Source organism: Balaenoptera ricei, chromosome 1 (genome assembly GCF_028023285.1).
Source record: "Balaenoptera ricei isolate mBalRic1 chromosome 1, mBalRic1.hap2, whole genome shotgun sequence".
NCBI classification, from domain to species: domain Eukaryota; kingdom Metazoa; phylum Chordata; class Mammalia; order Artiodactyla; family Balaenopteridae; genus Balaenoptera; species Balaenoptera ricei.
In genome coordinates, this window is record NC_082639.1 from 43,810,322 (window position 1) to 43,825,936 (window position 15,615).

At 37.0% G+C, this 15,615-nt stretch overlaps 1 protein-coding gene across 4 annotated transcripts in view; it reads left to right on the forward strand.

The window, feature by feature from the left end:
* The window catches only part of ZFYVE9 (zinc finger FYVE-type containing 9), a 188,201-nt gene that overhangs the window by 161,444 nt on the left and 11,142 nt on the right, over positions 1–15,615 (forward strand). For all 4 annotated transcript variants that reach the window (XM_059922362.1, XM_059922352.1, XM_059922371.1 and 1 more), the window contains one exon: positions 13,595–13,745. In XM_059922362.1, the coding sequence (XP_059778345.1) occupies positions 13,595–13,745 (151 nt within the window). The remainder of the gene's footprint in view (positions 1–13,594; positions 13,746–15,615) is intronic.

Sequence of the window (15,615 nt, forward strand, 5' to 3'; positions counted from 1 at the left end):
CAAAAACAGACACAGATCAATGGAACAGAATAGAGAGCCCCCAAGTAAACCCACATACTTATGTTTAATTAACCTACAATGAAGGAGGCATGATATACACTGGAGAAAAGAGCGTCTCTTTAATAAATAGTGCTGGAAAAATTGGACAGCTACTTGTAAAAGAATGAAATTAGAACATTTTCTCACACCATATACAAAAATAAACTCAAAATGTATTGAAGACCTAAATGTGACCTGAAACCATAAAACTCCTGGAAGAAAACATAGGCTGAACACTCTGACATAAAGTGTAGGAAGATTTTCTTAGATCTGTCTCCTAAGGCAAAAAAAATAAAAGCAAAAATAAATAAGTGGGACCTAATTAAATGTAACAATTTTTTTTTTACAGCAAAGGAAACCATCAAGAAAATGAAAAGACAACCTCCTGAATAGGAGAAAATATTTGCAAATGATATGACCGATAAGGGGTTAATATCCAAACTATATACATGATTCACACAACTCAATATCAAAAAAATAACCAGCCTGATTTAAAAATGGTCAGAAGGGAATTCCCTGGCAGTCCAGTGGTTAGGAGTCAGTGCTGTCACTGCCGGGGCCCAGGTTTGATCCTTGGTCGGGGAACTAAGATTCTGCAAGCTACGCGGCATGGTCAAAAAAAAAAAAAAGGTCAGAAGACATGAATAGAGTTTGTGTCAAAGAAAATATACAGATGGCCAAAGGCACATGAAAAGTTTCTCAACATTTCTAATCATCAGAGAAATGCAAATCAAAACCCCAGTGAGATACCACCTCACACTTGTCAGTATGGCTATCATCAAAATGTCTGTAAGCAGCTATACTCCAATAAAAAATAATTTTTAAAAAAGCCTATGAATAACAAATGTTGGCAAAGCTGTGGAGAAAGGGGGATCCTGGTACACTGTTAGTGGGAATGTAAATTGGTACAGCTACTATGGAAAATATTATGGAGATTCCTCAAAAAACTGAAGATAGAACTGCCATATGATTCAGCAATTCCACTCCTGGGTGTATATTCAAAGAAAACAAAAACAGTAATTTGAAAATATACATGTACTCCAATGTTCATAGCAGCATAATTTACAGTAGCCAAGATATAGAAGCAACCTAAGTGTCCATCAACAGATGAATGGATAAAGAAGATGTGATACATAGATATATCTCTTTATCTATCTATCTGTTTAATCTATGTAATGGAGTATTACTCGGCCATGAAAAAGAATGAAATTCTGCCATTTACAACAACATGGATGGACCTAGAGTGTATTATGCTTAGTGAAATATGTCAGACAGAGAAAGACAAATACTGTAATGCTATCACTTGTATGTGGAATCTAAAAAATAAAGCAAACCAATGAATATAACCAAACAGAAACAGACTCACAGATATAGAGAATAAACTAGTGGTTATCAGTGGAGAGAGGGGAGTGGGGAGTGGCAAGATATGGGTAGGGGAGTAAGGAGGTACAAACTACTGTCTATAAATAAGACTAGAAGGATATATTGTACAGCACAGGGAAATATAGTCACTATTTTATAAACTTTAAATGCAGTATAATCTATAAAAATATTGAATCACTGTGTTGCACACCTGAAACTAATATTGTAAATCACCTATACTTCAATTAAAAAATAGTAAAAACACAAATTAACATTATGAGATGTGAGAGAGAGGGATATCATTACAAGTCCTGTAAATAGTAAGAAGACAATAGGGCATATTATGAACACATTTATGCTAATACATGTCCAACTTGGACAAAATGGACAAATTCTTTGAACATCAACTTTCATACCTCTGTCAAGAAAAAATAGGTAGCTGGAATAGCCCTGCGGCCATTGAAAGAGTTGAATTTATTATTATAAACCTTTTCACAAAGAAAAGCCCAGGTCTAGATATGTTCACTGGTGACTTTTACAAAATGAAGGAAGAAATAACACCAGTTCTATACACTCTTAGAAAATAGATGAGGAGGGAATCTCTTTTGATGAGGCCTTCATTACACTAGTATCAAAACTAGAAAAAAAATTGGAAGAAATGAAAACTGCAGACCTATATCCCTCATAGGTGGTTGCATAAATACATAACAAGTTTTTAGTATATCCAATTCAGTAATACACAAAATAATAAGGTACTTCATGACTAAATGGGGCTTATTCCAAATATGCTAAGTTGGTTTAACATTCAAAAATCAATCTGTAACTCAGCATATTAACAGGATAGAAAGGAAAAACATGTTAAAAGAAAAAGCTGCTGCAGAAAAAGCATTTGATGAACCCATACTTCCATTCAATCTCTCTCTCCCCCCCCACCCTCTCTCTCTCTCTCTCTATATATATATATATATAGAGAGAGATATCTATCTATATGTGTGTGTATATATATATATATATATATATATATATATATATGTATCAGCAGTTTAAAAATAGAAGAGAACTTTTACAATCTAATAAAGAGAATTTATGAAAAACTTAATATATCTAACAGTGACTGATTGATTGGTTCTTCTTTAAGATTGGGAACAAGGAGATGATGTCTACTCTTATTTCTATTCAACATTTCAGTGGATCTTCTAGCCAATGTAATAAGGCAAGAAAACAAAATTAGAGGAATACAGATGGAAAAAAAGAAGTAAGATTGTCTTTATTCACAGATAACATGGTTGTCTATGTAAGAAATTCTAAAGAATTTACAGACTAGTACTAGATCTGGTCAATGAATTCATCAGAGTTGCAAAATCATTGTGTAAAAGTCAATTGTATTTCTGTATACTAACAATCAGAAATTGGAATTTAAAAACAATACAATAGGACTTCCCTGGTGGCACAGTGGTTAAGAATCTGCCTGCTAATGCAGGGGACATGGGTTCGAGCCCTGGTCTGGGAAGATCCCACATGCCGTGGAGCAGCTAAGCCCATGTGCCACAACTACTGAGCCTGCGCTCTAGAGCCTGCAAGCCACAACTACTGAACCCCGCGGGCCTAGAGCCCGTGCTCCGCAACAAGAGAAGCCACCGCAGTGAGAAGCCCACGCACCGCAACAAAGAGTAGCCCCTGCTCGCCGCAACTAGAGAAAGCCCATGCGCAGCGACGAAGACCCAACACAGCCAAAAATAAATAAATAAATATTTTTAAAAAACAATACTATTTTCATACACTGAAAACAGCAAAACATTGCTAAGAGAAATTGAAGACCCAAATAAGTGAAGAGTTATACTATATTTATGAATCAGAAGACTCAATATTGTTAAGATGTCATTTCTCCCGAAATTGATTCATAGCTTCAACACAGTCCCAATCAAAATACCAGCAGGCTGTTTCAAAATAGAAATTGAGACACTGATTCTAAAATATATGTGGAGATGCAAAAAATCTAGAATAGCTGAGACAACTTTGAAAAAGAACATAATTCAAAGACTTACACTACCTGATGTTAAGGCTTATTTTAAAGGTAGGTTAATCAAGACAGTATTGTTTTGGTATAATATGTATTTCTAGATTGGTGGAACAGAGTAGAGTGATTTTAAGTGCTGTTTATATGGGTATATACACATATCAAAATTCATCAGATTGTACACTTTAAAAATGTACTAAATATGTACATTTTGCCAATTATTTTAAATATAACTAAAAAATAACAAAAATTTTCAAGAAATGTAGTGGACATTCAAACTTTCATCATGTCACAGGGAGAATAGAACCAAAGAGTTAACCTCATGTCAAAGTTTCAAGCAAAAAGGAACAAAATTGTATTAATTCTTTACTCAAAACCAGAGAGAAATAGAGAAATTTATATTGGTTGTGATATAATGCAAGAATCTGTGACATTGTATATCTATGTAATCCCTGTCTTGTATAATTTAGGCTGAATGGCCTCTTGAGATTCTTTTCCCTGTGCAATTCTAAAATCAGAGCTTTGGTTTTAGTTCAAAGCTACACATATTCTTCAGAGAAATGTGAAGTTACAAAAGCATAATTTTAAAGGTTCATTGTAGCACAAATAAAAACAGATGGCCCTAAAATCTGCTTAAGGAATGTTTTGTTTTCTGGCCTTCAAGGAATACATTTCTTTTCTCTTAGGGAGGAGGAACTGATAGTCTTCTTTTCAAAAGAATGAAAGGAGTTGGTGAAAACTGCTCTGGAAAATAGTGCAGAGGAAGGAGGTGCTGTTCCATTGATTATTAACATAGCTTTTCCCAGTGTTATACATGGAAGACAGTATTTAACTACAGGTTAAATGAAAATATAAGGATCCCCAAGAAGGAGCCCTGGCTGCTCTCCCTCCAGTGACTGCACCAGGAGGTCACTGCTGAACAATGCATGTTCAGAGTAAGATTGTCTTCCCCTCCCTCCAGTGTCACTGCATGCCCATTGATAGGGGTGAACAGTGGCTTCAGAATGCTGTTTCTAGCCAAACCCCTGGCCTTCCCTATCTCCCAGCACTTACAAGCTTGCTGCCGCTTTTGGCTTTGAGACTACCATCTCTAATCTCATTGTGTTCAAGCACCACAAGAAACCCTGGACTCCTTCGGCATCCCTCATCTCCCACAATTTAATTTCTATCTCCGTACATCCCTCTTTCTGACCCCATATTTCACTCATTTTGAAAAACTCAAGGGCTCAGTCCCTGTAAGTTTTATTTGTCTCTATCCATTTCCTTGGTGATCTATCCAGTCTCCTGGCCTTAAATACTGTCTCTATACTGATGTCTTCCAAATATCTTCCTTCAGCCTGACTCTCTTCCCTGTTTTGTTAGACTTGAGTGTCTTTTTTAAAAATTAATTAATTAGGACTTCCCTGGTGGCACAGTGGTTAAGAATCCGCCTGCCAATGCAGGGGACACGGGTTCAAGCCCTGGTCCGGGAAGATCCCACATGCCGCGGAGCAACCAAGTGCGCAAGCCACAAATACTGAGCCTGTGCTCTAGAGCCTGCGAGCCACAACTACTGAGCCCATGTGCCACAACTACTGAAGCCTGCGCACCTAGAGCCCGTGCTCCGCAACAAGAGAAGCCACTGCAATGAGAAGCCCATGCACCACAACGAAGAGTGGCCCCCAACTTCCTCTAGTTGCGGCACATGAAGAGTTGCCCGTGTGCCGCAACTAGAGAAAGTCCACACGCAGCAACAAAGACCCAACACAGCCAAAAATAAATAAGTAAATAAAATTTTTTAAAAATTTAATTAATTAATTAATTAATTTTGTTGGCTGTGCCACATGGCTTGCAGGATTTCAGTTCCCTGACCAGGGATTAAACCCGGGCCACGGCAGTGGAAGCCTGGAATTCTAACCACTAGGCTACCAGGGAACTCCCAGACTTGAGTGTCTTATTGCCCACTTGACATCTCTACTTACATAGGCATCTCAAGCTTAGCAAGTTCAATTCTGACCTCCTGATCTTCTCTCAAAACCTCCTCTTCTTGCAGTCTTCCCTAAGTTAATGGCAGTGCCATCCTTCCTGTTACCAGGCTCAAAACTTTGGAGTCATCTTTAAGGCTTCTTTCATATCCTGTGTCCAGTCTGTTAGGAAATTCTTCTGGCTCTACCTTCCAAATATGTCTGGAACCCAACCACCTCTCAATCCTTGGGCCAGTCTTGGTCTAAGTTAATCTTGGATTTGTGTAGTGGTCTCCTAACTGGTCTTTTTTTCCTTTTTTTTTTTTTTAACATCTTTATTGGAGTATAATTGCTTTACAATGGTGTGTTAGTTTCTCCTTTATAACAAAGTGAATCAGCTATACATATACATATATCCCCATATCTCCTCCCTCTTGGCGTCTCCCTCCCACCCTCCCTATCCCACCCCTCTAGGTGGTCACAAAGCACCGAGCTGATCTCCCTGTGCTATGTGGCTGCTTCCCACTAGCTATCTATTTTACATTTGGTAGTGTATATATGTCCATGCCACTCTCTCACTTCATCCCAGCTTACCCTTCCCACTCCCTGTGTCCTCAAGTCCATTCTCTACATCTGCATCTTTATTCCTGTCCTGCCCCTAGGTTCTTCAGAACCATTTTGTTTGTTTGTTTTAGATTCCATATATATGTGTTAGCATACAGTATTTGTTTTTCTCTTTCTGACTTACTTCACTCTGAATGACAGACTCTAGGTCCATCCACCTCACTACAAATAACTCAATTTCGTTTCCTTTTATGGCTGAGTAATATTCCATTGTATATATGTGCCACATCTTCTTTATCCATTCATCTGTCGATGGACACTTAGGTTGCTTCCATGTCCTGGTTATTGTAAATAGTGCTGCAATGAACATTGTGGTACATGACTCTTTTTGAATTATGGTTTTCTCTGGGTATATGCCCAGTAGTGGGACTGCTGGGTCATATGGTAGTTCTATTTTTAGTTTTTTAAGGAACCTCCACACTGTTCCACATAGTGGCTGTATCAATTTACATTCCCACCAACAGTGCAAGAGGGTTCCCTTTACTCCACACCCTCTCCAGCATTTATTGTTTGTAGATTTTTTGATGATACCCATTCTGACTGGTGTGAGGTGATACCTCACTGTAGTTTTGATTTGCATTTCTCTAATGATTAATGATGTTGAGCATCCTTTCATGTCTAACTGTTCTTCTTATTGGTAGCCTTTCCCCCATCAGTTTATTTTCAACACAGCAGCCCAAGTGATCCTGTTAAAACTAAGTCAAATCATGTCACTCCTCTGCTCAAAATTCTTCAAAGATCTTTCATACCAGTCAGAACTATCACTGAAGTCTTCTATACCATTTGTACTTCTTAACCCATTACCTGTCTAACCTAACTTCTTATACCTCTCCCTTTTCAGTCACACTGTCCTTAATTAATGTTCCTTGAAACTACCTGGCTTGCTAACATGCTACAACCACACAGCCATTGCACTAGCTATTCTAAATGCCTGTAAGGCTCTTCCTTACATATTCCCATGGCTTTTCCCTCACTTTTCAGTAAGAACTCTCCTAAGTATTCAATATTAAATCTCACTAGCCAGTACTCCTAGTCCTCCTTCATGCTTTATTTTTCTGTATAGCACTTATCAATGTCTAACATTTAAAGTATTTTACTTATTTATTTATTTTTCCTCCTCCTCTACACACAAGAATATAAGTTCTATGAGGGAAGATTTGTTTGTTCACACTGAATAAAACAAGTACTAACACAGTGCCTGGTACCCATTAGATGCTCATTGAGTATTTGCTACATGAATGAGTGAAGGTTCATGGTTCATGATATGTAGACCCATAGGCCTGGAAGGTGGATGCCAGGTTCTAGACACAAGTGAACCCCAGCTAATTGGAAGGACAAATGTTTATATCTTCCCTAAATATCTCCAGGGAAGGATATTCCTCCACCTGTCCCATTGTTATTCATTTCAGTGTTCCTTTCTCAGTTATTTCTCTTCCTTTACTCATGCTCTTCTCTTTATCCAAAGTGTTCTTCCTCTGTACCTGATTTCAAAACCAATTCAAATGTTAAAGCTTTTAGGAAACCTTCCTAGAATTCTCCATTTTCCAGATAGTATCACTCCTTGTTTCCTCTGTTCCCATCTTTTATTTTTTTGGGCTGCCTTTTCAGATTATTCTAAGCTGTAATGATTTCTGTTTCCTCTAAGTTTGTATAATATATTAATATTTGTATATCTTTTACATTCTTTTTTAAAGTTTCTTTCTTTTTTTTTTTTTTCCACCGTGAAGCTTGCAGGATCTTAGTTCTTCGACCAGGGATCGAACCTGGGCCCCGGCAGTGAAAGCGTCAAGTCCTAACCACTAGACCACCAGGGAATTCCCCTAGAACTATATTTTTTTAATTGGTTTTTGTGATTGTGTGAATGGTTAGACTCTGGGGGTGGGAAATACAGGAAAATAAAGCTTATGTACTGCTTCACTTGGTATGTTAAAATGGTCCTTTTGATATAAGACCGAAGTAGAATTTAGCTCAGTGCCTGGCTCATGGTTGGCACTTCATAGATGTTATCGATTTTGCACATACTGTTGTTACAGAAGTTGCTTCCTGCCTTTTATCAGTATGTCATTGTCACTAATTTGTGAGCTCTTAGGAAGGTCTGAATCCCATTATCTCATAAGATGTACTCAATTGAATTATTTGCTGCTGACTTGAAGGTTGCTTTACAATTTTATAAGCAGTGTGGAGGAGATGAGCATACAAATTTTATTTAACAAACACTTGAGCTTATTATGCTCTTGGTGCTGGTCTAAGCACTTTATTAATATTAATTTATTTCGTGCTCATCACATGAAATAGTTACTTTTTAAAATTTATTTTTATGTATTTATTTTTGGCTGCATTTGGGTCTTCGTGGCTGCATGTAGGCTTTCTCTAGTTGTGGCGGGCAGGGGCTACTCTTAGTTGCGGTGCACGGGCTTCTCATTGTGGTGGTTTCTCACATTACAGAGCACGGACTCTAGGCGCTCAGGCTCAGTAGTTGTGGCTCACAGGCTCTAGAACACAGGCTCAGTAGTTGTGGAGCACGGGCTTAGTTGCTCCGTGGCATGTGGGATCTTCCCAGACCAGGGCTCGAACCCGTGTCCCCTGCATTGGCAGGCAGATTCTTTATTTATTTATTTATTTATTTATTTATTTATTTATTTATTTTTGGCTGCATTGGGTCTTTGTTGCTGCACATGGGCTTTCTCTAGTTGCAGCGAGTGGGGGCTACTCTTCATTGTGGTGCACGGGCTTCTCATTGCAGTGGCTTCTCTTGTTGCGGAGCACGGGCTCTAGGTGCACGGGCTTCAGTAGTTGTGGCATGTGGGCTCAGTAGTTGTGGCTTGCAGGCTCTAGAGCGCAGGCTCAGTAGTTGTGGTGCATGGGCTTAGTTGCTCCGCGGCATGTGGGATCTTCCCGGACCAGGGCTCGAACCCGTGTCCCCTGCATTGGCAGGCGGATTCTTAACCATTGCGCCACCAGGGAAGCCCCCAGGCGGATTCTTAACCACTGCGCTACCAGGGAAGTCCCATGAAATAGTTACTTTTATTATCCCATTTTACAGAGGAAGAAATTGGGACACAGAGAAATCAAGTAACTTGCCCAGTGACATTCAACTAGTTAGTAGCAAAGCCGGGATTGAAATATAGGCATTCTGGCTTGAATCCTTGCTATTAATCAGATCCAGGGCTGAATGTGGATGATGCCATATAAGAAATACAAAGAATATGCTATGGCAGTTCAAAGAAGGGAGTGGTCACATTAGTGTCTGATAGGGAATTAAAGAAGGCTACATGCAGGAGTTGGTGTTTTTCCTAAGCCTTGATTTGGGGTCAGCTTTTTCAGGTGCTTGGATATGGGAGAAGAAAAGGGAGACTAAAAAATTGCATATGCTAAAGCTCAGAGATGGAAAATGGAAGTAGTCCTGCTTGTAAGCATACAGTAGGAAGAGAGATAGTACAAGAAAGTTGGTTTGGGGTTAGAGCATAGGACGCTTGTGATTTGAATGGAGGACAAGGTGGGGAAGATGTGATATGATCAGAGCTGTGCTTTGTAAATGTGGGAACATTCTGTGTGGACTAAAAATTAATCAGTCAATCTAAGAAAGAAAAGAAAAATTTTATTTGAGCCAAATTGAGGATTATAACCCAGAACAGCATCTCAGAAAGCTCTGAGAAATGTTATGCTCATTAGAATTCAAAGCACAGTTACAAGTTTTTTAAGACAGAGTGCTCTACACTAAATGACATATTACTGACAGTTTACACAATCCAGATCTGCAAAAAATGGCCCCCTTGCAAGATCCAGAAGCAATGTTATCTTTTAAGTGGTCTGTTGGAGCTAGGAGAATGTTGCATTCATGGTTAAGCAGGTATTTCTGCCAGTGGGGAGGTTTGGTGGATCCATAATTCTGATTCACAGTGTGCAGTAGTAGAGGGGAGAGAGGAGGCCAAAAGGCAGAGAGAATTTTTTATGTTTAAATTTTTCTTGTGTTGCCATAAAATATGAATTTTATTTCACATGTGGAATGAGTCAGTGCTGCTAGAGACTGACTATAGATAAAACAGTTATAAAGTTGTTATTGTATCCAGAAAAGAGGTAATTGGTCTTGAACTGCAGTGACAATAGTGATAGGTCAAGAGATAATTACAGAATTTGAATTGACAGAGCAGAGAAATGGCACAAATAAAATGGAAAATCCTGTATTTATATCATCATATAACAAGTGTAAGTTTATTTTATGTTCAGTAAGATCCTTTGACTATCTGGGAAATTCTCCTTTTGGTATAAATGAACATAGTTTTAAGAGAAAAAAATCTGTTCATTCATTTCTAAAGAAATACAAAGTTTTTAAAATCTCATTGGGCTTGAAATTGACATCCAGGGAAATGATTTTCTTAGAGGCTAGCTAATTTATTCAGAATGTCTGAATCAAAAATATTTATTTATTAAAAAATTTTTTTTGGCCATGCCGTGCAGCTTGCGGGATCTTAGTTCCCCGACCAGGGATTGAACCCAGGGCTTGGCAGTGAGAGCGCTGAGTCCTAACCACTGGACCGCCAGGGAATTCCTGAAAATATTTTTAATCTGTTCAATGTAGACAAAATTAGAAACCGCTTTAGCCTAATGATTTGGAAGAAATGATGGATATAATATTTTTTTAGAATTGCTGTATATGATTGTATCCGTTTCCTTCATGTGATACAAGTGTAAATTGCAAATGAGAACCTAAATTAGTCTATCTATTGACTTCCCTAAGTAGGAATCTTCTAGCTGACTTATCTTATTTGCAAAAACTTATTTAAAAGTAATCTTTGGAAAACCCTGATAGAACTGGTTTGTTTTAATGGGTTGATAAAAGTTATTGTGAGAGGAATATTTAATTATTCTTTGGATGCCTCTGGCGATACAGCTATGTATTAAAATATTAACTTTGTAAGAGTTATAAACATAAGAAAGTCAAACCAGGAGATGATGATGTCTCAGAATTGTATCGATACAGTACCTAGAAGTAAATTTACCAAGGAGGTAAAAGACTTGAAACCTGAAAACTATAAAACTTGTTGAAAGAACTTGAAGAAGACCTAAATAAATGGGAAGACATCTCATGTTCATGTATTGGAAGACTTAATGTTGTTAATATGTCAATACTACCAAAGTGATCTACAGATCCAGTGCAAGCCCTATCAGAATTCCAGTGGCCTTTTTTTTTTTTTTTTTTTTTTTTGTAGAAATGGAAAGCCAGTATTCAAATTCATTTGGAATTGCAAGGGACTCAAGCCAAAATAATCTTGTGAAAGAACAAAATTGGAGCCTACACACTTCCCAATTTCAAAACTTATTGCAAGGCTACAGTAATCAAAATAATGTGGTATTGGCATGGAATAGAATTAAGGTCCCAGAAATAAATTCACACATTTATGGCCAGTTGATTTTGAAAAGAATGCCAAGACTATTTAATGGTGAAAGAACAGTCTTCACCAAATGGTACTAGGACAACTGAATATCCACATGTAAAAAGAATTAAGTTGTACCCTTACTTCAAACCATGAACAAAGTTTAACTCAAAATGGATCATGACCTAAATATAAGAGCTAAATCCATAAAGCTCTTAGAAAAAAACATCAGGGTAAGTTTTCATGACCTTTGATTTGGCAGTGGATTTTTAGATATGACACCAAAAGCACAAGCAAAAAAAGAAAAAAATACATAAATTGGACTTAATAAAAATTAAAACCTTTTGTGCATCCAAGGACATTAACAAGAAAGTGAAAAGACAACCAATACAATGGGAGAAAATATTTGCAGTCTATATATCTGTTAAGGATCTGGTCTCTAGATCTAGAATATGTAAAGAACTCTTATAACTCAACACAAAAGACAAACAGTCCAATTTAAAAACGAGGAAAGGACTTAAAGAGACATTTCTCCAAAGAAGATACACAAATGGCCAACAAGCACTTGAAAAGATGCTTAATGTCATCAGTCACTAGGGAAATGCAAATCAAAACCACAATGAGGTACTCCTTCATACCTACTAGGATGGCTATAAAAAACAACAACAACAGTGGAAAATAACAAGTGTTGACAAGGCTGCAGAGAAATTAGAAACCTAGTACATTGTTGGTGGAAATTTTGAATGGTTCATCCACTGTGAAAAACATTTTGGCAGCTACTCTAAAAGTTAAACATAGAATTACCATATGACCCTGTAATTCTACCCCTAGTATATATTCTGAAGTATTGAAAACAGTTCCTCATAACAAGTACATGTACACACATTTTCATAGTAGCACTATTCACAATAGCCAAAAGGCCAACATAGCCCAAACATTCATGGATGGATGGTTAAACAAATTGTGGTGTATATGCACAATGAAATATTATTCAGCCATAAAAGGGAATGAAGTATTGATATATGCTATACCATGGATGAGCTCCCAAAACATTATGCTAAGTGAAAGAAGCCAGACACAGTAGTCACATATTACATGGTTCCATTTATATGAAATATCCAGAATACAGACAGAATGCAGATTGGTGGTTGGAGGGGGGAATGGGAAGAAACTGGTTAATGAGTAAGGGATTTTACTTTCGAATGAATGATGGAAGTGTTTTGGAACTAGATAAGAGTGGTGGTTGAAGAACATTGTGAATGTACTAAATGCCACTGAGTTGTTCACTTTAAAATGGTTAATTTTATGTCGTGAATTTCATTTCAATACATTTTTTTGAATATAGTGATACAAGAATATAAAAGGTATCAGAACACTCATCTGCTGTTTTTCACACTGCAGTTTATAATGTAAGAAGAAGAGGGGAGTAAAAGAAAATAAAAGTTTTAAACTAGAGTTTTCAAAAGATCAAAGCCATTTAAAAAGATTGAATTAGAAAGTTTAACAAATGATGACATGAAGGAAAAAATGGGAATAAAAACAAACGAATAAATTATCATTAGCCTATTTCAACGAGAAGCCAGATTTTAGCATCAAGATGGTATAAGCTCAGATTTACTTACTAGATACAAAGTGGTGGCCGATGAATTTTTCCAGGTTAGGTTCAGAATTATCACCTTAAATCTCTTTATAAGAACAAAGCAAAATATTAGTAAGTGATTTCATTGAAGATATCAAACATAAGTTAATAAAACTAAGAAATAATGGAGTTCATATATTTGTGGAGGAAAGCACTCCTTTGTATGGATGTAGAAAAAGAAGACAAGATAGACTTAAATATGGGACATTCTTTTGACTTAGAATTTCAGTGTATATATATTTTCAGAGAATCCAGTGGATAGGAGAAACTATTGTAATTAGCTAATCTAATTTTAGTTACTTGAGTTTAGTGCAGCAATAAAAAGACAAAAAATGAATGCAAAATGTCATGTGTTGGGGTTGTAATATAAATCACCTATAAACTATAGAGAGAATTCAACAAGTATGTGAATTTTTACTAATAGTGACTGATTTTTCACTTCGTTTTCATTATTTGGTAGCTCCTTTGTCACTTTAATTAAATAATAATATTCTCTTTTGTCTGTGAGAAGTTGTGGAGTTGTGCTATGTCAGACACACCAAAAAATGCCCATTCTTGGCAGGACAAGAAAGTTAGCCTTCTTCTTTGATTGCAGATGATGAAAGCCATGAACAAGTCCAATGAGCATGTCCTGGCAGGAGGTGCCTGCTTCAATGAGAAGGCAGACTCTCATCTCGTGTGTGTCCAGAATGATGATGGCAACTATCAGACCCAGGCTATCAGTATTCACAATCAACCCAGAAAGGGTGAGTGTTTGAGCTGACTGAGGTTGTAAGAATGGAAGATTGTACTGGAACTGGAGAGTTGGATATCTCAGCCCCATAACACTCACTGTCAGAATAGGTTGACCACAGTTTGATTAAATTAACCTTTCGAAGCTTATTCTTTAGGAGTATGTTGACTACCCAGACTTAGAGTTGCAAATGGGATCTCTGTTATTGAGGGGAGCATCTTGAAAATACTGCCTCAGGACACTGACAGAGCCAGCATTGATATTTGAAGGTAGAAGACTAGGCCCCATGGTGAGAATATGTTTAGGTAGATTTAGAGCTTTTTGAATGACCATACCCAAAGAATGTTAATTAAATTAATAGGTTGACAGGATTCTGAAGGAAGCCTTCTAGATTCGGTGGTACTCAGAATGTGGTCTCATCACTTAGGAGATTGTTAGAGATGAAGACTTCATACCCCAGATCTGCTAAGTCAGAATTTGTGTTTTAGCACAATTGCTGTGTGATTCAAATAACACATTAGAATTTAAGAAGCATTGCTCAATGTGCCATTTCCTAAAGTGTCTTATCAGCTTCTATGGTTTTTTAAAATATTCACATAAATAAAAGTTTCGCTTATTATATTAGACTGAGAAATCCTATGTTAAACAAGTTTAAGCAGATTTCTTTACTGCAGGACTTTTCAGAGCCTTTAACAAACTGATGTGTATTGTGAGTTTACAAAAGCAGGATAGTGCCTAGACCTTCCCAAATTTATTTGACCATGAATCTTTTTTTCCCTCAGAATATCTCCTAAAACTAGCTGTCTTTAGTATGCTTTATGAAACACTTCTCTAGTAGACATACTATAGGTCATTGTCTTCTGTTTATTTTTTAAATCAGTTGTTTAGTAAAGGCATAAAAGGTACTGAGCACATGTATATTCAAATATAATATCTAAAATAGGTTGGTGATAAATCCACTATGCTCCCTATTAGTCAAATCATATCTATAATATTTGAATAAGTTCTGGATATCATTAACATAATTGGTGATAAAACTAGAGGGTCTTCAGAGGATGATTCAAGGCCTGTGAGAAGTTTAGAAACTAGGTCAAAGGAAGACCTCTTGAATAAAGTATAAATGTTTAACCTGGAAAAGTACAGATTGAAAGAGGGTGAAAAATAGCTATCTCTATTTTTAAGGTTTTCTGTTATGTGGAAATAATATTCACCTTACCCTCTATAGCTACAAAAGACCAAAACCAGCACCAGTGGGTGAAAGCTACAAGGATCTAGATTTGGGCTCAATTTGAGAGCACACTCTGTAGCACTGAGAGCTATCCAGAAATAGAAATGGTTGCCTTGTGCTTTGCGGGCTCCCTGTCACTAGGAGTCTCTGACAAAGGCTGGATCACCTACCCATTAGAGATACTGTAGGGCCAATGTGTAGGAAGGTGGAATAGCTCAGTCCAGTTTAAGATGTGGAGAAATAAAAAGTGTAGTGCAGTTTTCATAAAGCTAAATGTAATTAAATTTCCTTTCTTTCATGAAGAGGTGTTTGTCTTTTAAATGTGTTTGTTTTTTTAATAGCTCCACTTGGTAAATAAAATAGTTGGCAACCATATCTCCATATTCAAAATATGTTTGATTTAAAAAAAGCAATGAATTAGATGAGGGGTCAGCAAACTTTTCCTGTGAATATGATAAATATTTTAGGCTTTGCAGACCTGTGGTCTTTGTCGCCAGCACTCTGGCATCATAATTCAAAAACTGCCGTAGACAATATGTAAATGAATGGATATGGCTGTGTTCAAATAAAATTTTGTTTACAAAAACAAGCTGCAGACCAAGCCCTAATCTTGACTGCTAAGATTTTTTTGCTTCTTGATTGAAGGAAGCACAAA